Source organism: Brachyistius frenatus, unplaced genomic scaffold (genome assembly GCF_029030835.1).
Source record: "Brachyistius frenatus isolate BFR_SWC_R1_liver_20210118 unplaced genomic scaffold, ASM2903083v1 Contig_12, whole genome shotgun sequence".
NCBI classification, from domain to species: Eukaryota; Metazoa; Chordata; class Actinopteri; family Embiotocidae; genus Brachyistius; species Brachyistius frenatus.
In genome coordinates this window covers 1,354,024-1,381,848 of record NW_027210611.1, presented here as the reverse complement: position 1 = coordinate 1,381,848, position 27,825 = coordinate 1,354,024, and the positions used below count along the sequence as shown (strand labels likewise).

Here is a 27,825-nt window from a genome sequence, read left to right as displayed (position 1 = left end):
CCATGGGAAGTACGTGTAACATAAATATGATTAAGACAGAGAGTAAAGGTACTAAATCTAAAATAGGGGAGTTCACTAAGCAAGCTGGGTTTCAAAACTGTTTAAATATTTCATTATCACTTTTGGCACTGAGCCAATGGCTGCAACTCAAAGTGTAAATACTGTACGAGTAGATCTATGGAAACTTAACATAATACTTATTACACACACGTTACATTTAAGAAAGGAAAGTTTCGACTCAAAGACTTGTGTTGAATTGGTTGAAGAGGTACTCAAGTGTGTAAAGCTTGAATAACATGAAGTGTATTAATGTAGCGTGTATGTCCCTAAAAGGATCTGTAAAAAAAAAAAAAAAAATATACAAAGAAGGAGTTCAAATATGAGAGTGGAACTTTTAAAATCTCAGAAAATAATAAAGCGTACAATGCAAATGCATTCAGAAATGGAATTTAATTGGCATGATGTATCCTTTACATGGTACTCTGTATTTCAAAAATGAAAATTTCTTCAGTTGCTTTGACAACATGTAAAAGGAAACAGATTATTGCTGAATTCATGTTCCTTGATTCCAGCAAAATGGAAAACCTCATGCTCAGCCCACCGGCTCAGGTTGTTACTTAAGAGCTGAAAATGAGAACTGGATTGGATTTGTATAAATTCATTCCCATTACGTTCAATTGTACGGAACCTGTGAATTGAAAATGTAAAAAAAATAAAAATTAAATTAAATTAAAAAAAAATGGCGTGATGCCTGAATCATACAGAAGCTGGTTCTAACGCAAAAATACCTCATATGTCAAAGTCTCTGTAGTTAGATGACCCAATGAAATTTTGATTTTAAAATAAGGGGCAATGTGACAAGAGAATGACCTGTGTACCAATTCTGATGAGAAACTGGTCAAAACACTAACAAACCCCCATTATTTCACAGTATATTTTCGTAGTGTCAATTCCCAGGTTTTATTGGGTCATCTATCACTGATTGAGAACTTGAAAATAAAAAAAAATAAAAACATTTTCCTTTGAAGACAGATGCATCATAGAAGGTAGCCAACAGCCTTTCAACCTCTACTACATTTCTTCATCTGAAGAGAATTTCATATTGCAACTTTAAAACTAATACAGTATAAAATAATAAAAAATATTCTGTGCACATAAAGCTTGTGGGCATTGGAATATTGGTGTAGGATCAGTGATCGGATAACAAGACCATTAAAAGTGAAGAGACAAACTGGTTACAGCTCAGAAATCCAACAACAATTTACACTTTTGGACCCTAAACTTGATACAATGACCATTGTAAAGCCAAACTCTTAACAATGCAAAGATTTAAGCAATACAAATATTTAAAAATCCTGACTCAGTGAATTCACTAAAATCAGTACTAATCTTTTTGAATAGAGAACGCATTGTTTTCACCGATACATTAATCAAATCTTGTCTGAATGTGTTGGTAAAGCTGTCAAAGAGGCATATTTTTAGGTGGCTCAGTCAAGAAAAATGCTGGAAAAAGTTCTCCAGAATAAAGCCTCTCTAAAATAACGTATAAAAGAAAACTTAAAACCCTGAAGTGTAGGCATAGTGTATATGCACAGTAAAAAACAATGGTGGGGGATTACACCTGCAGTTTAACCTTTTCGCCTACAAACAGCGGGTATTGCTTCATCAAAAGCTTGAGGAACATGAGTATAAAAGTAAAGTGTATAATACAATGCACATTATGAACAAAGATTATTTAACATACTGCTGCACACTAAAAAAAAATGTAAGAGATAACAATGTGAAGAGTCCCCTCTTTGATATTCTGTTTCAAAGTCACACAAGTCAAACCGCTGAGATGAGTCAAGACATGTAAAGTAAGTGCTTAGGAACTGAGTGCATTTATTAAAAACAATTAAAACTAACAAAACAATATAAAACATAATTGTTGCACACTGGAACCAGAGTTTATCTGCCAGCTGTGATTTTTACATCAAATTTATAAGACATGTGACTTGAATGAAACTTGCATGATTCTTCTTTAAATGTAACTTTCCTTCTTCATTATAAACAAAATGTACATTTAGAGAGAGTGCAGGTATTACCCAAACTCTCAAATTCACAGTTAGCATTTAGATGTCAGCATTGTCGGTACCGTGAGAATTGCACATATGAGGAAAGAAGACAGGACTACATAGTAATGACACAGAGGGAACTCCAGGGGGTGCTATAGTCTAGGAGAAGCAGAAGAAAAAAGAATATTGCACATAATTCTAATGTTGGACGCCTCCCTCCCTCCCTCCTGTGTGTCTTTCTAAGCCATTTCCAAAGTCCCAGCAGGTGCAGTGAAGAGAGAGCTTCTGCTGATAGAGTGAGCTCAGAGCAATCAACCCTGCATCCTCGCACAGAGTTGTCCATGAGGGCTAAAGGAGGCCGGAGTGACAGTATAATAAAGAAGAGGGATAAAAACATGTCCACTGAGACAAGTCCACTAGTGTTTCTGATGAACCAAGGTACATTTGCCCTCAGTAGATGTCAATCAGCTGCAAACAAAAACTCTTCCGCTGTCCAATCACCACAGATCTCAGCGCCTGCCTGAGAGCTCAGCGAGAAGGTTTTAAGAGACAGTCGAGCAAATTCCACAGAGGGGCAATGTGAATCAACTGGAGTCATTATGTGCTACTACGGTGGATGGAGTGGTGGGTGTCGGCATCTTGTGGCGTAGTACCGACTCAGTTGTGTGGGTCTTGAAAAGGCATTTCAGAAGACATGGCCTTATTGTAGAAACGGGTACCATTTTACTGTCCAGCACTTAAGGTTCTCAGTGGAGGAGAGCGCCACTCCGGCACTGCTCGAGACAGTGGTGGTCTACTATGGTCTGTGAAACCTAAAATAGAAAAACATAAAAAGGATTGTTTTAAACATTTCATTAGATTTCATCACCCTGGCTAGAACTCGGCGCCCATGGTACAGCCAGCACCGACGGCTCGGGATTGGCTTTGGTTGTAGAGGAGGTGATATTTAAGCATGCGTGGTCACATGCAAACTCCTAGTTTTGCACATTACCTGGTTAAATGGCGACTTGACTCGTGCACTTCCATCTCATTGCTCTTGAAATCATTCAGTTCCTTCCTTATAGCTGCCTGCAGAGGACAAATAAGAGGGAAGATTGAGAGAAGCTGCAATGGCTTAGCACACAAACTGCAGCCTCTAAGCCCTGACTCTGCCTCCTTTTAGTTTGCTTCATGCATTATTTACACTTATCTCAAGGCCATGAATGATTCTGCCGAATTCTCTTCTCACATCATAAGAGCTTTCAATTTCCCCTCTCAAAACACCTAACAGCCTCAATACAATATACAATCTGTTGCTGGTCTATTTGGGTAGACAACTTGGGTTTTTAACTGTAAAAAGGTGTTGATATCATGGATTTACATAGATTAAAACACACGTAGAAAAACACTGAAACAGCTTTTCCGTTTTCACCAATACAGGTTTATTTTTAGAACATCAAAGATGGATTTAGGTGTTCTAGCCCCTTGGATTAAAAGCTGAGAATTACACACATTTGCAGTGTGAAAAATGACTACAAATCATGCACACACTGGAAATAAAGCCTGTAGTGCTCTGATTGCATCAGCAGGTGACACTGTGGTGTAATCACACATTCAGGCCTAACCTCAGCTTTAATAATGTTTTTTTTTTTCTTTAAAAGAAGGATTTTGAGACCAAATCAAAGCCGTTTCTCATTCATGTTGCTATATACCTTCTATCGAAAAATGTCATGCGTGACAGCAACCCAACTGGGTGATGTCATTCCACATAACTCAACGGGACATCGCCAGCCTTGGGGATGATGCCTCGGTGACTTAATAAACAAAATTCAAATCTGTGCTCGATGGTAGAATCAGGAAAAAACAGTCAGCTGTGCAGTGCTGTGGTTGGGGGGTCCTGAGGCACAGCTTGTCCAATTATTCTTATATAAGGGGAGCTGTTGCATAATCAAAATGCTGAATCCTTGTGATTTCCACATGAGTGGTCCTCAGGTGTGACCTGGAGTGTTCAGAGCCACACATCATCAAAGCAAAGAAGGCAGAATATCTGCTCAGCAAAAATCTAGACCTCATTAAAAGTCAAAGGTACACATCACTGGGCAGTGAGCAGCAGGACTGCTTCAGTGTGTTTACCTACAAAAAGAAACCACACAGCTGAGGTGGAACTTAAGAGCGCAGGAACACATCTTCCAACCATTACTCTCCAGCGTTATGGGTTGCTTCATATAGGCGCAAATGGGAAAAGGGGCTCTTAATAGTGTTTGAAAAAAATTAAAAGCAGGCGAGGAGGGACCTTGAGAAAATTAAAAGATTATCTCAATTTAACGATAAGATTAGTTTAAGTAATACTGGCCTTGTCAGCTGCTGTGAGCCGGGTCCAGGGCTTATCTGCCCGCCTGTCATAGTCCTGGGCATCTGACACCTCCACGTAGTCACTGAATCGAATGAGAATTTTGGCCTGTCTCAGCTCCTCTACAGTGGGCCTCTGGCTCAGCTAAAACAAGAGGAAAAACAGAGTTACGGAACCAAAAAAACTAGGTGAAGTATTCCTGGCAGCTGTCATTTTTAGCAGCTTCTCACAAAATATATTCAGGTTCTCACAGAAAGTCTTGCACATGCAGTATTTCTTATGCAGGTGCATCAGAGAGGATCTCAAGAGCACACTGCTCCAACATTCAGGACATTTGAATAAGTGCGTCAAATTAATATTTCAGTTCCTGGTGACCCTCTATAGTGGATGAGGTAGTTATTAAATAACCTGACGCAGCAGATGGTGTGTTACCTCGTCATTATGAACATCAATTGAGCACCTCTCTTGCACAGCAGAATTCACAGTGACACATTTTAAATGCACTGATTACATTCTACTACTCATGAACCTAATGAAATAAAAGAACATGACAAAACCCCATAGATATAATTAAGAAACAACATTCCATAAATAAAACAATCTTAACTTTATTTAATCTATTTAAGATGATTCTCCATCTAAAACTGACTCAGCACATCGACTGGCATTTTGACATTAGTATATCATGAACCCAAATCAGATGGAAATCAACATCTCTTACCAAACAAAAAAACAAAACAAAAAAACATCCTTTCCATTACATTTCTTGTCAAAACAACTATATAAGGAATATATCCCTGAATTAATATATAAACCAGCCAAGTCGATATTGGTACATGTTGCTATAAAGGCTGATAAATGATAACAAATGTCAAAGATATGTGTGGTAGTTTAGAAACTGTAACACAGTTACATAGTTTGTTCCGCTCACTAGATATCCTGATTACAAATGAAACACAATTTGGAACCTCAAATGTTTGTTTGTGTTTATGTACAAAATGTTGTATATTTTTACATTTCTATGTAGTTGATTCTATACAAGCGAATCCTGTAACAGCTGAGAGATTTCTGTTTTGAGCAGTATGTCTGCAGGTGAGCAAAACGTGTTATTCTTTAATAGGCAGTCATGGGAACATTCTCAACACCTCCCCATGGGGTCAAAGGATTTGGCAGCCAACATGCTGAAGAGCCAAGGGCAACAAGGGCAACAAGGGCATCAGTGTTTCCTGAGGGGGAACCGGAGAGGTCCAATGCCAGGTCTGTAACAGACTCGATTTCACGTCGCACTACAGATGAATCACTGTCACAGCGTTTATGCTGGCCAACAATTTACCCCCTCCAGGTACTTATAGAGCAAGTGTGGGTTTGCACCTTCGGAGCTATTTTGGACTCACCTTCCGTGATAGCCTTCGTTTTATCTCCCTCTTCTCCTCCATTTCCTCCTGCTCATTGCGAGCTGTAAAGAATGAGATGATGAAGGGTTATACTTTGAGAGCAGGCACGCACAAACAGTGAACTCTTTGTGAAATGTTAAGAAACTTTTGAAAGGGGAATAAACATTATTAGCATAATAAAGCTGATTAGATTCAACCTAAACTGGTTAATTTTTTTTATAGTTTAAAATAGTTTCCGTCATTGGCTGTTTAATGCTATTCAGGATGGGTATCAGGGGAGAATGATTGCTTTGTTCCTTTCAAGTTGTCCCAAGGCTTTTTTTAGTTCATGTTTATGATCAAGTTTTTTTAAGAACAGAAATGTTTCTTTTAAGCTGCAAAAACACTGATCAAGTTGAGATCTCATGTCTCCCAAAATTCATTTTTGTGTTGTACTGTAGATTTAAACTCTGTTACAGAGACATAAACCTCCAGCTCAGAGAAGCAAGTTAAAAGGAGAGACAATAGTAAACAGAATCCATACTGGGACGCTGCTTGTGTTTGCAAAAGCTTCACCAGTCAAATTGCATTTGTGCTTGCGCTGAACATGTATTACATCTCTAGTACTATTTGTAGTTTTGTAGACGGTGACTTTCAAAAAAAAGAAAAAAAGTCCTGTTTGCTTGACCTTGGTATTGTATGTGCGTGAGTGATGGGGAAGACATGACTTGTCACTCATGAATTCTTAGACTTTGTGTTTTCCTCCTGCACTCTGCCAATCATAGAGCCTCTGGGAAAGTAGGAACTGCTGGTAAATCAGTCTTTGATGTGCAAGCTGCAAAGTCCCAGGCAACAGAACTGCTTGTCTCTGATATCGCAAGTGTTTGAGCTAAGAAACCCGCCTCTCTGGACATGACTCCTTGGGGAGCCCTGCTGCCTGCCTGCCTCACATGAAAAGGCAGACCAAGGAGGAATAAAGGGAAAGATGTATGCCACTGGCTCTCACCTAACTAGGTCTCCCAAATCACCAGGCTGCACTTCATGAAGTCTGCATGCACAAAAGGCTGCTACAAATGCGGACTCGTGCATTGCTACAGTGCACGACATTTTTTGTTAATCTGTTTGCATTTACTTTCACAGTCTAGAGATAATGTTAAAAAGAAAAGTATAAGACACTCACGTTTGAGGATGTTCCTTTGTTCTAGCTCTTCCGCTGTGGGTCTCTGACTCAAGCGCCTGATGAGAAACACACATCCACGGTCAGCCCATTACCACAAGCAAGAGGTCAGCAAGGCAACACTGAAGCAATGTGGGTTTATAATGCAAATTCATCGACTGTACATTAATCATGGATTCAACAACTTTTAAGATCTGTGTAAACAGTTCACTGGTTCTTCTTCTGTGAATCACATGGCGACATTTACATTCACTTTATTAGCACTGCAGTTCAATGCATAGTATCATGCAGATAGAGGATGGGAACTTCAGTTCATTTTCAAATTAAACATCAGAATGAAGAAAAAAAACAACTTTGATGTCAGTGACTTTGATTGTTGATGTCAAACAGCCTGGTTTGAAACCGCTAATTTCTCTGGATTTTCACGCACAACAGTCTCTGGAGTTTAGTCTAAACGGTGCAAAGACCCAAAAACGTGTAGTTAGTGAGCTGCAGAGGAAAGTGTCTTATTGACCAGAAGTCAGAGGAGAGTAACTGCCCTAAAGTGAGGTGAAAACCATTTCAGAATTGACAACATATTGAACCTTGTAGGCGGGGGTGGGGCCACAACAGCAGTAGTCCACGTTTGATTCCACTCATGTCAGCCAAAACATAAATCTGAGGCTGCAGTGGGCGAAGGTTCACCAAAACTGGGACATTTGAAGACTGGAAAAATTTTGCCTGTTCTGATGAATCTCGATTTCTGCAGAAGCTGCAGATGGTTTGGTCAGAATTTGGCATCAACAGCATAAATCCATGCAACCGACCTGCTTTCTGTAAACACTCCAGGCTGTTGCTGCTGCTGCTACTGGTTGAATGGCGTGAGGAATGTTCTCAGTGTTTTAGGGCCCTTAATATCAGCCAGTCATTGTTTGAATGCCACAATGTTGTCGACCATGTGCATCCTTTTATGGCAACAATGTACCCATCTTCTAATAGCTACTTGCAGCATGATAATGCACCATGTCACAAAGCAAAAGTTATCTTAAACTGGTTTCATAAATATGTACTTAAGAGGTCTCCCCTGCCACCAGATCTGAATTAAACAAACCACCTTTGGGATATGGTACAATGGAACAGTCACAGCTGACGAATCTGCAGAAATGATGTGATGCAATCATGTCAACATGGAGCAGAATCTCAAAGGAAGGTTTTCAACATCTTGTAGAACCTATGCAACAAAGAACTGAGGCTCTTCTGAGAGCTAAGAAAGGCCCTACCCAATACTAGAATGCTGTTCCTAATGAAGTGCTTGGTGAATGTATTTCAGAGGAAGCTGCTTAGTTTATTTTTCTCATCCTCACATTTTGCCCCACATACACTCCCCTGTTTTGACAGTATCTCCCAGCAAGGTTATCTTATCGACATTTTGGCTCAAAGAACAAGTACTTCTATAACTGACAGTGCTGTGATTTATAATGAAACACAATGTCCATGTCCCAAACTGAATTAAATATACATTGCCTCAATTGTAGTTCTACCTTATCTTCAATATGAGTTATTTATGAGCAACAGAGTTCTATATGTTTTTTTGCACAGTTGAAAGGTTTGCATCTTATTGGAGCACTTTGGAAGTGCACTTCCCAAACTCCAGTTAGACATGATTACCAATCACCCCCTCTATTAATTGAGTTGCTGCATGGTAAAACTCTGGTGCAATGCAGGACTGAGGCTAGCAAAAGCCAGACATTTCTGAAGACTCAGCCGTCATCTGATGCTGAATAAGGCAAATGTGATTATGAAACCTTCAAAGGCCAACTGAAAGGCTTCATCACATTTACACGGACAAATACTCATGGAACAGCACAGCCAGACATCACGTTTATAGTTTATGCAACATCTAAAAAGATACACTGGGTACAGATTATCTCCAATTTCCTCCATTTGTAAGTGGCTGGAATGACTATGATACACAAAGAAGTGCTTTTTGCCTGAGACTTTTTATTAGCACCGTGTTTGAACCCCGCGTCAGTAAAACTAACTGTAGGCACTAGATCAATAATTATCTCCATCTCGTTGGATCTGATTGCCATCTGGAACTGCTCGGCCCAATAAAAGCTGCTGTGGGGAGAGTTAGGTCTGTGTTCGGACAGGCTTGCCTCATCTCAACTTGTGTCATTTCTTCTCCCATTTGAGCTTTGTTGCTTAAGAAAGGTTGAGACACTGATTCTCAAACTGGTGCTCTGCTGCTCTCAGTGTAGTCTGAGCATTATATTGTATCAGAATCATGTCAGTAAAAGTCAACAAACACATAAATGAATGCCAAGCAATCCCAAAACACATTACTGTCACAACCAGGTTATTTTAAGTACTGTCAGCCTTATTAACAACAAAATGCCTTTGTTCCTGATCTGTGCAATATGAAGGCTGGAAACATGAGTCAAATGGCATTCTAGTTAGACCAGGTTTAATCAAGTAACTACTAAGAATACTGTATTTAAAGATGCACTAATCATTAGTTCTAAATAAACAATGGCTCATTTGATTATGTGTAAAGTGAAACATGTCACTCATGAAAACCCCTGAAGAATTATCATCAGACTCTACAGCTCGTCCCAGTTCTCTGTAGCATTTTAGCATCATTTAGCTCACTATTTTGGTTGTACAGCTCACAACTTCACTGTTTCGATTCCCTCTTACTGGTGTTATTAGTGTTATTTCCAGCATTTAGCAGCCATTTTCAGCGAAAACAACTTTGATAAACCCACTGTACACTTTCTGCCCGGCACCAAATGGATGGATGTTAACTAGGTGCTGAACACAGTGGAGGACTAAGTTGCTAAAGAGACGGATATTCTTCTATTTTTTGGTTGGTGGAGACCAAAACGAGCTTCAAAGATCATAAGTATCGGTGCCTGGAGATATGTTTCTAAACAAAACCTAATTTTAATCTGTGTCTGCTGGATGTAAAAAACAACTGTTTCCACACATGACCTTAATAGTATTAAAATTTCAATGTTGTATTTCAATGCCCCAATTCCCTAAAAGTAACATAAAAACTATTACCATGCCTGATTTATAAATACGTATTACATGTCCAGTGAACTACAGTTAACTTTCCCTTTGAGGGAAGTCAGGAAGTCAATACATCCAGCAAAATTTAAAAAAAATGATAATCCTGGCTGTAGTTTCATATTTAACGGAGACAAAAGTAGTATCAGGCTATTCATGTAACTCAGCACAACAGTAATAAGCATGATTCACAAAATGTGAAACTATTCCTTCAGGAGGTATACAATACATATTGTGTAAAATACATATAAAGACATTAAAGCCAGTGAAAATCAAAACAACCAGCCAGAAAAGATCAGTGTTTATCAGCTTTCTACAGGGTAAAAGCAGAAACACTGTCTCTAACTCTCCAGGGTTTTCTCAGTGAATCAGGTCAACAGAACTAAGTTGAGGTCAGCGTGTCCTAGAAACAGCATTATCATAATCAATTCTGATTGGCCCGGCACAAGCATTGCCTTTACAGGACACAATGTCGCTGGTAAAAAGACTGAAATTGTGTGCATTAGATTAGCAAAGGACAGTGTCACAAAGCTTTTTGGGAACATGACAACTAAGCAGGAAGGCCTTCTGGGAACATGTACTGTGTTCCAGTCACAGCGGGGAATAGGGATTTGTGTGCCAATGTCTCTAGATAATATTCCACTGGTCCCCTGCGACCACATTTCCCGCATCTCATATCTTATTGTGCTATAAAGGCTTTCATATTTTTACCCACTTTTATCATCTCAGCACATCATTACATCCCCTTCATTTAGCCACGAAGTCGTGTTTATAGAACAGAGTGAAATCAACTGCGACGCGTCATCCATCGGGGAAGAACATAATGTTGTTTGATCTGCTCAGTCACAAGTATTCACATTCCTGACCTCAACATATGTAAACAAATTCCTATGATTTGTACATACTGCACCAGTGTAGTGTACGTGTGTGTAAACTGCTGGTATGAAGTGGCTTGCGTGGTGCTGCTGTGTGGAGGAGTCGGGTAGAGATAGTTTGGCACATGCATCACCGTGGTGATTCAGCGAGCGAGGGAGGAAGTCAGGCAGGAGGAAGAAAGAGGAGAGAGAGAGAGAGAGAGAGAGAGAGAGAGAGAGAGAGAGAGAGAGAGAGAGCACACTAGAGAGAAGACAAGAGGAGGAAAAAGAGAGGGGAGGGTGATGCATTGCTGAAATTAGGTCAGCTCCATTTTCAGAGACTCATTTTAACAAGATAAAGCATTTATCCTTATCAGATGTAGAGAAGGAAAAAAAAATCAAAGGATATACAAGTGTTTGAATAAAAATGAGAAGAATCACATCATGGACTGAGTCATAGATCCATCAGCTTGGATATTGGGGATTGTCAGCCTAATGCAAGACAAAATGCTTGGTTTGGCTGAGAGGAGCTGCTGCTGTTGCCCAACAGCTGTTGCTGAGTAGTTACAGCAACATCAACCTGGTTTACTGAAAATATTTGGCCTGGAATTTGTGCACGAGTTGTAAATGTATTCAAGTTTAAAAATACATGTGTTTACATGTCTCACCTGGTGAGTTTAGTGCCAATCAGCTGCCTGGACTCTAGTCTCTCCTCATCTGTCTGCATGGGCAGGATGTTTTTCTCCTCCAGCTCTCTTTTGGACGGACGGTTACTCAGCTTGATGGCCAGGGAATCTTTCCTTAGCACCCTCTGAGCCAGGGTACCTAAACCCAAACACCATGGTCAAAACAACAAAGGAGCAACAGGCACAAAGTAAAGTAAAGCCTAGGTCTAATCTAATACAACGTTCTTTGAATTATTTCTTTATTAGTTCTGTATCTCCCAAATGTTTTTAAAGATAATACCATGGATTTGGATTTCGGGATGAATCCTCAATATTAAAAATCATATAGAATTAAACATATAGAAACCCAAAACTGAGTGTAAATAAATCGCTGTAAAATGTTGGCATAAACTCTCCCACACTGTGTTCTTTTTTACTTTTAAGCTGTCATCCAAAACATTGTTTTGAGTGACAATTAAACAGTTGCAAAATGTTTGAAAAGCAAACATGGAATACTACTCTACCTTGACTAGTCTCATCTGTGATGATTTATAACTGTTACTTGATGTTTTGTGTAACTTCAGATGCTTACATGATACATTTACAACCCTGTTTCCCAAAAAGTTGGGACGCTGTGTAAAATGTGAATAAAAACAGAATGCAATGATTTACAAATCAAATAAACCAATATTTAACTTTTATGACACATGTTGCTGGTATCAAATTGAAAATAAACAAATTTTTCATAAGGCAATCAAATTTGTCAGTTTCAACATTTGATATGTTGTTTTTTGTCTATGCAATTAAACACGAGTTTTGCAAATCATTACATTCTGTTTTTATTTACTTTTCACAGTCCCATATTTCTTGGAAATGGTGTTGTACATAGATTTGGATAAAACAAATTCTACATGTGCTTTTAAGGATGACTCATATTTTCCTTTAACCCATAATATGGCATATTGAGCAATTCCATCACACATGATCCGTCACAACCTTTAAAAACTCTAATGTGCCCAAAACACAAACCATTCTGCACAGTTCAGCAGTTTTGCCAAGAGGAGGTGCATGGAAGTATTGGGTGACAGCATGAATCTGGATACACTTTTGTGAACCTAATTTTGGCCTTGCTCTGAAAGTCATTCTTCTGCACTCCAAGAGCCTTCAGGTGAAGTTAGCAGAGCTGTCGATTACGATCAGTCAAGCAAATACGTCACCATATCTGTAAACACCAGTTATCAGACCAACAAAATAAGACAGTTCGCCTGCCAAGGGAAACTGTTACTTTGTTAGTCTTTTCTTCATCCTGCCTTCATCGTTACTTTTGACTTACAATAAACTGATTAGAAAGATTTAAAATGAGATAAGAAATAAGAAATGATCCTCGTCTCATCACCCATCAAAATAGCATGTTAAAAGTAGACTACTTTTAGGTGTCTGTTGAGGAGTTCAAAGACCAACTTTCTTTTCCATTTGTGCAATTCAAACATCTTGACTCCTCAATATTGCCACGGCTGCTGCCACTTACTTGTAAATATGGAGTCGTCGTCTTCGTCGTCGTCGTCGTCATCATCCACATCATCCTCCTCGTCCTTATACATGCTGGGCAGATCTTCGTAGTCAGACTCGTTGGGCATGTTTTCCTTGTCATCCTCATAATCGAGGATCACCGATGGCACTTCTCTTCTGTCCAACGGAATACACTGACCACCACCGTGCAACACAGAGCTGCAGGAGGGAAATGTGTGAAATATGTTATGAAGGTTTTGACTCAAATCTTGTGTTCATGTAATAGGTCATGATTATGGCCATATAATTTGGCTTTACTAAAATGAGCATGTGCACCCTCTGAGACTAAAGGCAAAAGTCGAGTTTAAATGGGGAAAAGATATTTAATCTCCATCATCTTTCATTTGTTTACATACAGTATTATTGAAACAATAACCCTGGCAATCCTTCCAAACCCAGAAAATGGACAATAAAGGGGCTTGTGATTTCTGATACCAAACATAATGATAGCTTGGTGGGTTTTTAATCCAAGCATAAAGGGAGGGGAGATAGACTGTATAACTCCAGATGAACTGAATGAAACCAGAGTACAAAGAACCTGAATACAAACTAAGTGCAATTCAGTGCAGTCCTACGCAATGCCATGCAATTCCCTGAACACACAGTGGAAGAAGAGAGTAACCGATTATACAACTTGTATAATCCAAAACAATGTGACAAGAATAAACTTCACTGGTTAGCACTAGCAAGCAGCAAGGGCTAAGCAGTAATGTATTTGATAGATTGATTAATAACAGTCGAGCTGAAGCTTCTTATGGTGAGCCACTGTTATGTAACCATTTCAAGCTTTCAGACTAATTTTCAGTCGTGGCAGGACCATTACTTCCTTATTCCTGCCCAAATAGCTTTGGTGAAAAAGAGATCCTAATGTAAGAGGTTACATAATGTCCAACCCGCTACCGTGTCCCTTTTCTCTAAACATGAAGAAACGCAGTTCTTGTAAAGAGCAGCTGGTCATGTTATGTCAGGCCAACTGCTGGAGGGACGCCTACTCCACGCGCCTGTGCCCACACACACGCACACGCACGCACGCACACGCACGCACACACACACTTACTTAAAAATTAGGCCATGCTGCCCTGTGAGGCAATGTGCCGATTTAGACCTGTACACTAGTGCAACAGAGCTGGCAGGACGCGCCCTCAATAACACCAGAATATATCTGAAAGCAGCAGACATGTTGTCACAGAAATAAAAGCTAATAAACAGTCTGCTCTGCTAATTCTCTTGCCTGTTTCCACTCCGTTTTAGCAACACCATTTTATTAGCAACAGATGTATTTTATCATAACGACCTAAGATTCATTAAATAAAGGAACACAAGTATTTAGAGAGGAAGCCTGTCATTAGCAAATGTTTTAGAAAATCACTATCAAACTGACCTAAGATATACCTGCGTAATTTTTTTTAAATACACACACATCATCCTAAAAGTTTTGTCCAAATCCAAACAAGTTATTGTATGGGATGTAGACACAGACAGGCAGAGGTCGATCCATAATCCCTCCCTGACTTCACACAGTCAGATTTAATGACCCGAGTGCTGATAGCTACTAACCTTTCAAACCTCTGCATGGAAAGTGCCAGGGTTTTATTGAGCTCCTCAATTATCCGGCTGGGGGCGTGTAAGCTGCCGTACTGAAGCTGGAGCGGGTGACCATGGCTCTGGTGCAGACCGGACAGACCGGCGAGCTGAGAGGGCAGCAAGGTGCCGTGGTGGGATGACATGCCCTGGGGAAGGGCACACTTTTGTGGGAGAGAGCTGAGGGGGTTGGAGGAAGGAGAAGAGGAGGAGTCCAGTCCCCCTGGAGGCACGCAAATCATCACTTTCTTGGGTGGCAGAGGTGGAGAGTGCTTTCCCCCAGGCATGCAGGGCAACTTCATTGGCTGGCAAGAATCTAAAGGCAAAAAAAAGTACATAAAGAAGTACTTCTGGTAGATAGCATAGACTGCAGTTTGTTGGTGCAGACATAGAAACACAACTCATACATGATCAGACATGGCGCAGACGTCAGTGTAGAGTGGTGGGAATTAGGCCAGAGTAATGCCCCTCTACTGACAGATTGACAATGACAGAGAAAGCTCAGCTGACCTCACCACAGGGGAATTTAATGTGACTACTATAATCCTCTGCACATGTGTGGCAGCGCAGGTGCAGTTTAAAGAAAAGCACTCATGGCTCATCTATCAAAACAACTACACATGAGAATTTCACTGTTCTTGGCAGTCTGGTGAGGTAGTGAAGGAAAACACAATAATGTCCAAAGAAATGGGTAAATTCAAACCAGTACACAGTAAATTGAGAAAATACTGTCTATTAGTTTGGAGTAAGGGAAAGATCAAGAAATTAAAAAGAAAAACCACAGCCTGGAGTGATTAGAGCTACGAAACCAGGCAACTGACCTGTGCTGTGGTTTGGGATCCTAGAGAAAGGCTTTGGAGGGAGAGCCGGAGGCTGTTTGTGGTAAAGCGGTGGCTTGGCAGGGTTGTCGTGATGGTCACCCGGATAGGTGACAGATTTCTTGGTGGGCAGGACCATGGATGACTTAATACGGGGCTCCTGAGTATAGATGCCACCATCCATTGAGGATCGGAATTCAACGGTCGCTAAAACAAAGGGAAACAAACAAACAATCTTGACAAGCGTCGAAAATGTGTTTCACTGGACAGGAATAACGTTTCCCGAAAAGACTATTTAGAACAAAGTGAAGTGAAAGTTGAAATGAACTCGGGGCATTTCTAAAACAATGGGGGCTAAGACTGTTAGACAACCCGTGAGCTTTTTATCAGCACACAGCAGACTATTAAACAGAGGCAAACAAGCAGTTTGACAGAACTTTTGCTTTTGAATTCTTTTACAGTTCTGAGCTGTTTGATGGTTTTTGCATGATCACATTTTAAGGCTGACAGTGTAAATCACAAGGCTGCTCACATGTTCTGACAAACAATGTGTTTATATTGTGAGCTTCTCTAAATTTAATCTTGACTGAACAGCCCTTTGAAGAGAAAACCACAAGAATTAATACCCTCATACGATTTGTAGCCTTTTCAACATTCAAAAAGTCTCCCAAGGGATTTATTTGGAATTTTTCTGTTATTAATTCGAAGATATTAAAGTCATAAATTGCTGTATCGTAACAAGCTGTCATCTGCATAGGTCATTTAAAGGCCTCCATTTTGAAACGCATTCTGGAGGAAGGGTCTGATTGTATACTGAGATGACGGACTCTGCAGAATAGTAGTAATACTAGTGATGGTGTTTGGCTGGTGTGTGCCACAGTAAATCCAGGCACACAGAGTGCCTGCCAATTACAATCCAGCAGCCAATCTTATGAAGACATATATACTGCATGAATATAGATATATTTCTTGAGCAAATCAAATCAGTTTTTGAGTATCAGTGTGAGTTCAGTGTTGACAACATAATACAGCATTTAGGGACGTAGTAAATGTTTGTCCTGCATGCATAAAAACTGCTATTGTTAACCGATCAAGCTGTGCACACAAACTTTTCTCTGTGTAGGAAAATTGAGCCCACCTGGCCTCATTAAAATGTCACAGATAATGGGTAAAAAAAAAAAAAAAGGGAGGATAGATTTACAATTTATCAGTTTTGACAATTTTGTGCGGCACACAGCATCTGTACTTTAAAATATACACAGCCCCTAAAGCCAAAGAGGAGCATCTATGATTACAATATTGTGTTTATATTTGTACTTAGTTTGTTGGAGATTTGTCTGAGCTTTGATATTAAAGGCTGTGTTTACATTTGATCATCATCCAAAAAGCTTAATTTAAAACAACAAAATATAAAAATAAGCTCATATATTGCCTCATCTGCTTTTGATGGCTTTTCTAAGTTTCTCCAACTTTGTTTTTGATGTCCTGAGGCATGGAGCACCCTGCTGTCAGCCTCAAATATACTCTTCAGCTTTGAATGTGGGATGTCTGCCGCACGTCAAAATTAAGATCAAAGAGTTTATGAAATGCTACAAAATTTCTATAATGAAAGATTATATCTCGAGATGCCCCGTGCCAAATCTTGAAGAGTGCACATCAGAGACTACTGATTAATGAGGAGATGAATAACTGAAGACCTTCTAATTTAGTGCACCACGTCTATCCCTCTCCTACTTCAAACCGACATAGTTTCTTGCTCTGTTAAATCAGACTGGAACTTCAGAAAATCAACTCACCTTTTTCAAAGATCTCCTTCAGCACTCCTCTCTTAATAAGCTGTGTGTGTGTGTGTGTGTGTGTGTGTGTGTGTGTGTGTGTGTGTGTGTGTGTGTGTGTGTGTGTGTGTGTGTGTGTGTGTGTGTGTGTGTGTGTGTGTGTGTGTGTGTGTGTGTGTGTGTGTGTGTGTGTGTGTGTGTGTATCTCTGCTCTGTCGCACCGACATCTTCCTCTCCAAAGCTGAGAATGTAAAGAGGAAGAATGTTAAAGACATTTTTAAAATCCAAGTTGTCATCCATAAAAGGTATCATACAAATGTGTATGTGTTTAACCCTGGCTATCTCATTCAGTAAATGAGCACTTCCAAAAGTGCAATGAAAATTTGCAACGTATATATTAGCTACATGTTATATTTCCAAACCTGTTAAGACAGAATTAAAAAACTAGTAAGATCAAAAACACTGTATTTGATGCTAAAAGATATTAGAAATATGTTGCAGCAACTCATGACAACCAGTTGCCATAGCGACAACACGCTTTACGGCTGGGAGTTTTTAAGGCGCTCAGCAGTCAGAAAAATAGTGGTCATGGCAGCAATGGAAAGATTTGACCTGGTAAACAGAGCTCAAAGAAATGTTGGTGCATCTCACCCTCAACACAGTCTGACTGAATCTGTGATAACCCACAGTGCTAAAATTTTACTCTGCACTACTTGGCTAACTGCATGTTTTGGCTTTTTAAGGAAAATAAATACCCATTACTGTGGTATTTTGCATTTCCCACATCACATTAGTGTGATCAAACTTTCTCATCCCTGATATACATGAACAGAAAACTAAATAAAATGCTTGACAGTGGAGTCAGACTTGCAGGTTTTGCTCTTGCATTACAATGCCTGCAACCTTCTTAAATTGTATCTTGTTTGTTTGACCTTGTACATCTTTAATATCAGCTAATCATAATCAGCTAAAAAAAAAAAAGGAAAGACATTCATTCACTATATCAGCATATGACATCATATCACAGCACTTCATATCATTTCATATAGAAAAATTCAATCTAAAATTGTTAAAACTGATAAGCACACATATGTGTGGCTTTGAAGAGAGGTCATATTCTGTGCATTTTTGGAACGCACTGCACTAAAAGAAAGAAAACCACATTTCCAAAACGTTGCTAAAATCAGTGTGCAGATCTCCGGGTATCAAATGTTCCCAGGTTAGGCAAATGGTTCTACTATCATGAGCTGTGGCTTTAACTGGATTTTCACAATAGATAATAGCAGCAAGAACTTAAGCGATAGCTAGGCACTGCAGAGCATAAAATGTCCAAAACCTGTGCCATTGCTTCACCCCCAAGCTCCTGCAGCTATATTATGGAGCACAGACCATTTAAAATACTTGTACTCAACCAAAAATAACCACATATACTTGAATTATTCTTATTCTGTATATAGTCAAATGTTTTTGTGCAACGTTATCTTTTATTATGTTTTTTTGTTTCATCTTTTATCAGATAAATCCCAGCTATTTCAGGAGTAACAAATCCTAAATTTCACTATAAAGATAATCAGTCAAGCTGACTCTTCTGAAGAGTTAAAGCTAAAAAACAGGGCCCTGATTAACAAAGATAAGACATAAAAGAGATATTCCAGCAACACTTCTCATAGTAATACATTATACACAAGAAGGCATGTCCCATAGCTACTGTTTGCTTCTATTTTTAGGTTTCAAAAGTTGAGATCTTAAGATCTTCTATCAGTAGGCTGAACAAAAGCAGTTAAAAATCACGTTCGCTATTTTCAAAATCTAACCGTGCATTGAAACTAATTAAGAATGTGAAATATGGATGAGCAACAACACTTGAGCATAGTGCACAGGAGACGCCCTGCGGGCCTCTGCTCCTGCTTGAGGAAGATCACAGATTCTGCCATGTGTGCCTTCCATATGACCCAGGGGTCCTGTCCCTCCCTGCTCTATCAGAAGGTGGTGTGTTCAATGCTAATCCATCCTCAGAGATTCGTGAAAGCACTGCCTTGACCTCTCCTTTCCTTGCCGTTTGTCACAGCACACTACATTTAAAACCAATGGCTGAGAGTCCAAAATAAAAAAAAAACAACATAAAAGAGAGTCATACAAATGTCAGACTGGCAGGCCTCCGGTGGAGAAATTTAAATTCACCGTCCTTCAGTGTCCCAAAACATCACAGTGGAGCATGTCATCATTAAACAGTATGCTCCATTATGAGTTCCTTCAGGATACCAGATGTTCAATATCAGTCCAAGTTTTCTAAGAGAAGTCTGTTTGAGATCAGCTCCAAGCCAGGAATTAGTTAAGCAGCGAAACATTTGGTGGGGGAAAAAGACGTGATCAAAATATCACCAATATATCACGCAGAAAATCATCACCACTGAAACCCTAGGCAGCGGTTAAATTGAAGATAGTGTGAAATCAAAGGAAATTGTGCCATTTATAGATGATATTTGGGATGCTAATGCTGGCAGCTCCATCAAATAGTGATTATTTTCCCCCAGAGGGACTAAATTTAACATTGGGTCAAGTATATCGAAAGGACAGTGAATGGACTTATCGAGGAGTTGACCCAGAATCAACACAGAGGAATATTTCTGGCTGAGGGTGAAAGCAGCTCGTTCACTTGACTGTTCCCACCACAGCAGCACAGGCAGAGAGGCAGTAAGCCATCATGCATGTGACAAACCTGTGTATAATCAAACTTCATTTAACAGTTCTGAATGTTGAGACGTTTCTCTTAATAATGTCTGCCGGGTTGAGCCGTACTTAGATAGTGAGAATAGTAAACTTCACACAACACTTCAACTGACAAGCAACAACATACTGAACATTCAGATACTTTTTTTTTTTTTTTTTTTTTTTAAATCTTGCAGTGGGATGTACACCATAAAAACACAAAAATACATGTCTCAGAAAATTATTATTTTCAGTCAAATTCTCCTCCTTGCCCGATATGAATTTAATATGATATACAACTGTAAATATTTTGTATTTATGTGAGGTCTCATGCTCCTTTCTCCTTCTTTTTGGAATGAAGTCTATTTCATTCGATTTTGACATCCTTGTTATGTGTCATATGAAGAAGTTATTTTTCAGTCTTTTGTTTGACAGAAAAGAATATTCATTAAAATGACAAATGTTTAAAACATCAGCAGCAGCTTTTTGCGAGAGCGGGCAAGCCCAGGACTAAAGGTCAATACTAGACAGGCAGTACTCTACTATGTTCAGGGATTATAGTGCTGTTTCATCCAAAATGAAAAGGAATTACTCAAAGCTGTATGACATAACTGCTATGCCATGGGATGCGCACAGTTACACAACTCAAAAGTCTTAATAAGAATGTTATGTCTTCAGATTTGACAGACACTGTGCTCATAAAACAAAAGGTAAAATTGGTTAAATTGAAGGGGCATGAGTCAAACACGAGCTGAGCATGAAGGGAGGGGATAAAACACAGACCAGTCTAGCAAAAAACAAAAACATTTGGTTTAATATTTAATGAATACATTATTAGTGTGCAACGAGTGGAATTTCATGTATATTTCATCAGAAAGGTCTTCTGAGGCCCATACACAAAAACACATTCAGTGCAGAAAAAAAAAAAAAAAAAATGCAACTCACACCAACTTTGATGCTGAGTATTTTGACAAGAGACTATCTTCTGGGTACACAAATTCAAACACCAAACAAACTTTATTATAGACGTACCACCACCAAATCTTTCATATCAGACTATGCAAATCAGCTTCTGCGCTTTAAATTACCCTGAATATCAACTAAGTTCTATTTCAGATGGCTACCATGGTCCAAGTGGTGTCATGGTCCAACACTCCAGCCACTCACTCCGCACCAGGATGAGAAAATTAGACACTCACTGGGGAGACTCAGCTGAGAGCATATTAAATGAAACTGGCATATCTGAGTACAGCCTGTATTGATCTGAGAACACTAAGCTTAGTTTCTTCAGAAAAAAAAAATTATATTCCACTGCGAAGTGACCCAGATAGTCAGAACACATCCTACCAACCCTGAGGCTCAGTAGCTCAAAGTGGAGGCTTTTACTGAGGCAATTCTCTCAGCTTGAGCCTCACAAAAACTGTATTAAAACTTTCATGGAGTCTTTTATCCACGAGGAGCTCAAGCGCTAAGGCTCATGCATGAGAAGCTTGGCCATGGCTAAACGAGACCTTGACACCTACAAAGGACACAGCAGGCTTGTAACAGCACATCTGAAATGCCCTTCATGCACTACACAAACAATGGACAGGTACCATATGTCATTTATGTTAAAAAAAAATTTAAAAAAAAGCATTATGATAATTAACAAGAATGGTGCATTTGGATAACTGCTGTTCATAGGGAAATCTACTAATTAGATTTTTTTTTTTAAATAGACAACAGGATAACATCGGACTACATCGGGCATGTTCTCTTGATAAATCTCTGCCAAGTGAGATGTCTTCCCGATACAAATTTGCCAAGCACAATAAGACAGCATGATAATCCATCCAACTGTCAGGCACCCCCCCCGCCCCCCCTTCCTTCCTGAGGTGAGGAGTACAGTGCCCTAGAGCTGGCCTTCATCTGCTTAATATCCCAACACATTCATAATCCTCCACTGTGCTCAGGCTTCAATTATCCATGATAACATCTGCGTGCCCAGTGGCTGGTCTGCTCCCAACTGACAAAGGAGACACAACAGTAAGGTATCACAGACAACTGCAGAGACAAAAGGACAAAGAGTCCAAGATTAGAGCAGTACAGCAGGAATCCCAACACATTTCCCCGATTGTTAAAGCAACAGGGTGACAAATGACCAATAATACCTCTTGGAGACTTCAAATACCAAATCGAGCTGTCGGAGAACAAGGCAAGTTAAGACTAAGTTGTAGTTTGTGGCATCAGTTTATTTTTTTATATTGATATATCTAACATATATATCAACTCATTCCAGGCATTAAGGAGAGTAATAAATAGGCTTTCATCTTGGTATTCACTAATTAAATGAGGGCAAATACACAACAGAATGCACAAAGTTCCATTTAAAAAAAAAAAAACAGATCCATACTGTGGCTAGAAGTCCACTAAAGTCAGTACTGTTTTCTAGATGAGATAAGCTAAAGATTGTTCCTCTAAACACACATTTCATGACAAAAAAAAAATAGCTGGAAAACATTACATGCGTTATTTTATGTGTGGAAAAAGAGCAAACAGTTATACAAGTTTCATTTCTCTTTTACTTTTGATTTCTTTCCAGTTTCAGTGAGATTTGAGATAGACTTCATACAAATCCAACCTCTATTTCACTCAGTTGTTACCTATTCATATATGGCAATGGAGTCAGGCCTGATACTTTTCAAACCACTACAAGGAATATGTTCCCTCAATTCTGACAGGAATAGCAACAACAACAATAACCACCACAGGGTGCTGGACATTTGAGCAGGTGAATTTGAGCACATATACCAGCGCACAGCATTCTCTAATTTACAGAATACGGTTAATAAGAGGCCGGGACTGAAAATTACAACACACTGCAAAGGCACATGGAAGAAACGGTTTCTCTTCAACTTATTCTGCTTGGTTCGGCATTATTTTGGAGTTTTTTTCTGCTGATAACACCAGCTTTGCTCTGTCCGGGAAAGAAGATGGTGAGGGAACGGCAGCTAACCAAAACAGTATGGCGGTGGCCATAAAACCAAAACAATGAACTTAAAAAAAAATGTTAAAACTCTGAAGAGCTTAAGGCAACTGCAGGGTTTAGTGGTAATTCTCCGTGGGTCTGCGATGAGAGACACATCACACATACATAGTGCTCTGAGTAATTAATTAGTGAAGCTTTAAATCTCCACCGAAGTGTTGTTGACTTTGCTGCTAGAGTTCAAAATCCCTGCGCCACTTCCTGCCATTTGAATTTACTGCACCAGCTCACATTTGTGACTTAAACTTTTCCAACGCCTGCCGCAGAAGCGCAGTCCACATTCAACTTATTTGGGGCTTTAAGAGGTGGGTTCATGCTTCTTGCTAAAATGGATGTGACAGACTGTGTACATCTGCAGTGTTGCCATTGTGGCTAAAGTGCCAGCCCAAACATTGGAGTTACTTGTGAGACTGAATACAACCTATAACTTGGAACAACACAAAAATTCTATCCAGAGAGATATGGCAGGTCATAATCGGCTATCAAAAGGATTGAATAGAACAATAGTACCAGAATTATTTGGAGAGAGCAGCATTATGAATACGAAACAAGTGGATAACAAAAGCGCTGAAAATTACAGTTTCCCTCAGCTCCATTAACACCACTGTAACAGAAAAAAAGCATCTTTTGTTGCTCAGCTCTTGATCATTGTTCTTCAACACAACAGAGGAGATGCTGTTATCAAAGGACATATGTGAATGCACCAATCAACAGACAGCATCTCCGTGATGGTTTTATAAAGTACACGCTCTGTTAAAATACAGTAAAATATTACAAAGTCAAGCATACTAACACTAGAAAATATATTTCATCAGCACTAAAAATACCACAGTCGAGAGACTGTTGAAGGGCCAGGGGGACCATGTTAGGGGCGGAAACACAAACTGGAGCCAACCTCAATCTGGGAAGAGTCACAGCTAAACTGAAAGACACTAGCAGAGAGAAAGTCAAATACATGTTTTGATGCTTCCGACAAATGATGGAGATGACGGGACATCACGCTGATTATTAGGATTCAGAGATTCACAAGATCAAGATTAAAACAGGAGTCACAGAAAACATGATGTTTCGGACAGAGACTGTATCCTTTGGTGCACTCACACCAGAAGAAAAGTTAATATTACTAAGCCTGAACATCCTGTCCTGTTCAGACAGGTCTCGGGTCTCTGTGCAATTGCTCATCCTCTACACAGGCAAGAATTCTGCTTCCAGCATGTGAGATACAGTCTGACAAAGTGTCTCCTCCTGTCCACAGGCTGACAGTAGAATTCAGGATGTGTCAGCCGAGGAAAATAAACACAGCCATATCTGAAGAGACCACGTCCTTCACTCGCTCCTGACAATACTGGGCTGCAAGATCAAAGGAAGTCTAAAGAGACCTCAAACATGAAACTCCAACGCTACACTTTTGCTGAATCAATTTACTGCATTTTAAATCACCCTGGAGACTGAAACTTAATACATTTTTCTTTGGAGCTCAGGATGCGCATTGAATTTCTATCAAAACCAGACAAGGTCGTTTTTTTGTTTCATGTACCATGCTTGATATATATATATATGTGGTACCTGTACATGTTTTTTTCTTCTTACATTAACATAAATTATGAAAGAAAATGTCACGTACCAGCAGAGGTCTGCTTAAATTTCTCGCTCTTCTTCTTCCTCCATTTCCACGGCTTGAGAAGTCGTCCCAGAGTGGCAAACTTACTCCTACGACGGATGGGTGGAGTGTGGGTGCCAGAGACCAAGGACTCAGAACGCATGGTGGCCAGCCTCTCTACTTCCTCAGCTGCAGGGGAACAAAAAAATTAAAAGCAGGGTCCAGTTTAGGTGAGGAGGATGCAGAGGAGGCGATATTCTGGTAAGCTCTTGTGGAGAAGAGCCAGCAGTGAAAGCAGCAGACACAGTTGCTTTCAGAGATCCAAGCAGCAGGAACCTGTGCCAAGTGGCCTCCTAAATTTGATAGTAACTGGATGAGGTTAAACAAGAAGATTAAAAAAAAAAACCTGCATATCAGATAGCATTATGCAGGATACGCTCTGAGACTAAACAATTTGAGTATGCATCGCACCACGCAGTTGGCCAGAACACACTCAACAGACTGATAAGCACCTCATTAAGGGGGAATCTTTCTACTCTTTATTAAATATTCACAAGGCCCAGCCCTTAAGACTTTCAAGTACTGTTTGACATCAAAAGCAAAGAATGCTTAGCATTTTGTTCAAGTAAAAACTATTACATGAAGAACTAAATGCGAGCGCAAAGGGCTACAAACAGGTCGACTTACACCTAACCAAACACCAGGACGCATACAAACTGTGGCTAAAGTTGCCAAAAAAAACAACAAATGGCAGATACAGTAAATGGGTATTCAAACTGAGATTTAACTGAAACAGACTCATCGCCTTGTAAACACCTTTCTAAAAACTGAGCAATGCTAGCAGCAAATAGACCATCGTACTCTTCAGTATCCTGACTTCAAAATTTACTGAACACTGTGTTCCAGGAACATGTACTGTTTGATGTCTCTAAAAAGCATAATAAACAAAATAACAGTCACTGACCAGAACAGTCAAATAGTTCAAATGCAACAATCTCACAAGAACACAAAATTATTCAAGTATTTTCAGAGACAACGACAGAGCTTACGAGACCATACCAGTGTTTTAGATTTCTGAATGTATTCAACCCTCTGTACCTTCTGCCACCGACTTCCATTCAAGCATACTGTATGAAGATCAACTTGTGTAAATCAAAATCAAAATTATAGCGTGATAATTTGAAGCGTGCAGACTTTTCAAGTCAGTCTGCACATGCAGTCCTGCAACTATGGCAGGGACTTGCATTGCCAGATGTAAAGATTTATGGCTGTGACTAAACAAAAACTCACTTTGATAAAGCTTGAAGGAGACGGCCTTGTATTATAATGGGTAACATCATTTGAAAAGGTCTTAAGCCTTTTCAAAAATTGGAGACCAGTGGCTGCCTGAAGGGCATCTGTGTGTATGTGATTTACTACTACAAAAACACTGGCTTTTGAGTATGAGCATGCAAAATATAGAAAAGACATTTCAAGAGTGTGCAAATGAGGTGACCTCAAGCACAGCGAGTCATGTCTGTTGACAGTGTCACCACATTGCATCAGATCGTCACCCATGACATGCTGTCAGGAAATATGCGGGGTGCTCGTTTTTGCATCATATTCATGATATTTGCCAACAAAGATATATTTCTTCGCAGGCCAGGCACCAGCCACCACCCTGGGGCAATGGGACGGCATGGTAAATAATGTGACAGTAATGCAGTGAAGAGGGTGTCCATCTGTACCGCTGCAAAAGTCTGATGATCCAGAAATACTGTGTTTAATCCGGCCTAATATTTCTTTCTCTTTTCTTAACTGAACCCTTTTCAAGCCAAAAACACAGAAGCAGAATGTCTGCACTTTAAGTGCGTGATGGTGCAATTAATTACAATTTTGACAAAAATCCAGGCAGAGAGGAGCTCAGTCTGCAAAGTAAACGGAAAAAGGAGGAACTCCTGTTCCTAGTATCCAATTCAGAGGGATTAAAATCCCGCTCTGTTTTCAAGGTAGGTATTGGTGATCATTTTCATTTAGATTGGGCTTCTTTTTTTTTTTAATCACATCATCATGTTGCATATAACCTACTTTTCCCCCCTATTGTAATACAAGAAAGTGATGTGGCTATTTCTAATTAAAAACACTTGTTTGCATACCAAGATGGCTGAGTGATGATGTAATGACACTGAACTGGAAATGGCTTTGTGCAAACAGCCTGCACAGCTTCATGCCATACCAATGACATCTATGGGCTGAATAAACCACAGTTTACTGACAAACCCTATAAATTAAGAGTAATTCATCAGCATATAGAAGTCAGAGCCCAACCCTGCGAAAAGTTCTCATCCAGTAAGAGGCAGTTTCCACAACAGAAAATCAGTATCGTTTTGTGGTATCATTTTAATACTAAAGCTCGACCCACTAAAACGGTACACTTAGAGAGACAAGTATATCACGGACAGGTCGCATATGTCCGGATTGAAATAGCTAAATGGAAACACCCTCGGAGACTCATCTACGCTCAATGTGGTTATCAAACGCATATGAAGCCCAGAAGCAGAGCCATCACCATATACTGAGGAGTAAACCCTGGATGGCAGTACCGCAAGGCTACGATGGGCGAACCCACACAAGGTTTGAGCCAATACTCACCGTCCTGTGTGTCGTTCCCGCGGCTGCAGTTGCTGCAAATGTGCTTTATCTCTTTCCCGATGTGACAGTGGATCGTAAAAGGCATGTTGTTGTGGTGGTGGTGGTGGTGGTGCGGATACTGGCCGTGCCCATTCTTGCTGCTCAGAGACATTATTTTGACCAAGCTGAACGCCTTTTTCTTGGGTTTCTCCACCGCCACGGGCGTGTTTTGTCGGCACCCGGTGGAAAGCCAAGTGCCGCGCATGATGGTGGGCGTAGGATCCACCGTCGGGTAATTGGCCGTCTTGAACATGGGGACGCGAAAACGGAGCGCAGCTTCAGCGCGCGGTTGTGACTACGTTGTGGGTTGAAATTAAAGGGCCATCAATCGAGTCCTACCTGACCAACAGCAGCAGCTTCTATTCGACCCAAATCGGTCGCTCCTCTCTGATGTATGCCCACACCTTTACCTGAGATCTCAATATTTGCAGCCTACTACGTTGCGCAATGCAAAAGTCCCTGCTGCTGAGGGGGGGGAAAAAAACCTCTGCTGCTAGATCCAAGTGAGCTAATAATAAAATAGAGGGTGAGTAGTGAAAGGCAGCGAGTGCCTCTCCCTCTCAGAGCTGTAGACT

General features: G+C 40.0%; 1 protein-coding gene across 1 annotated transcript; it reads right to left on the bottom strand.

The window, feature by feature from the left end:
* Nucleotides 1–431: 431 nt before the first annotated feature.
* On the bottom strand, nt 432–27,825 carry LOC138617251 (phosphatase and actin regulator 1-like). The gene is made up of 13 exons (XM_069692059.1): nt 27,212–27,825; nt 24,605–24,769; nt 17,450–17,487; nt 17,268–17,310; nt 15,475–15,678; nt 14,630–14,969; nt 13,032–13,231; nt 11,507–11,663; nt 6,937–6,992; nt 5,778–5,839; nt 4,383–4,527; nt 3,046–3,118; nt 432–2,866 (listed from the first exon to the last, which is right to left on the bottom strand). Exons 1-13 carry the CDS (start codon nt 27,501–27,503, stop codon nt 2,851–2,853), a joined length of 1,791 nt encoding a protein of 596 aa, XP_069548160.1. The 5' UTR covers nt 27,504–27,825; the 3' UTR covers nt 432–2,850.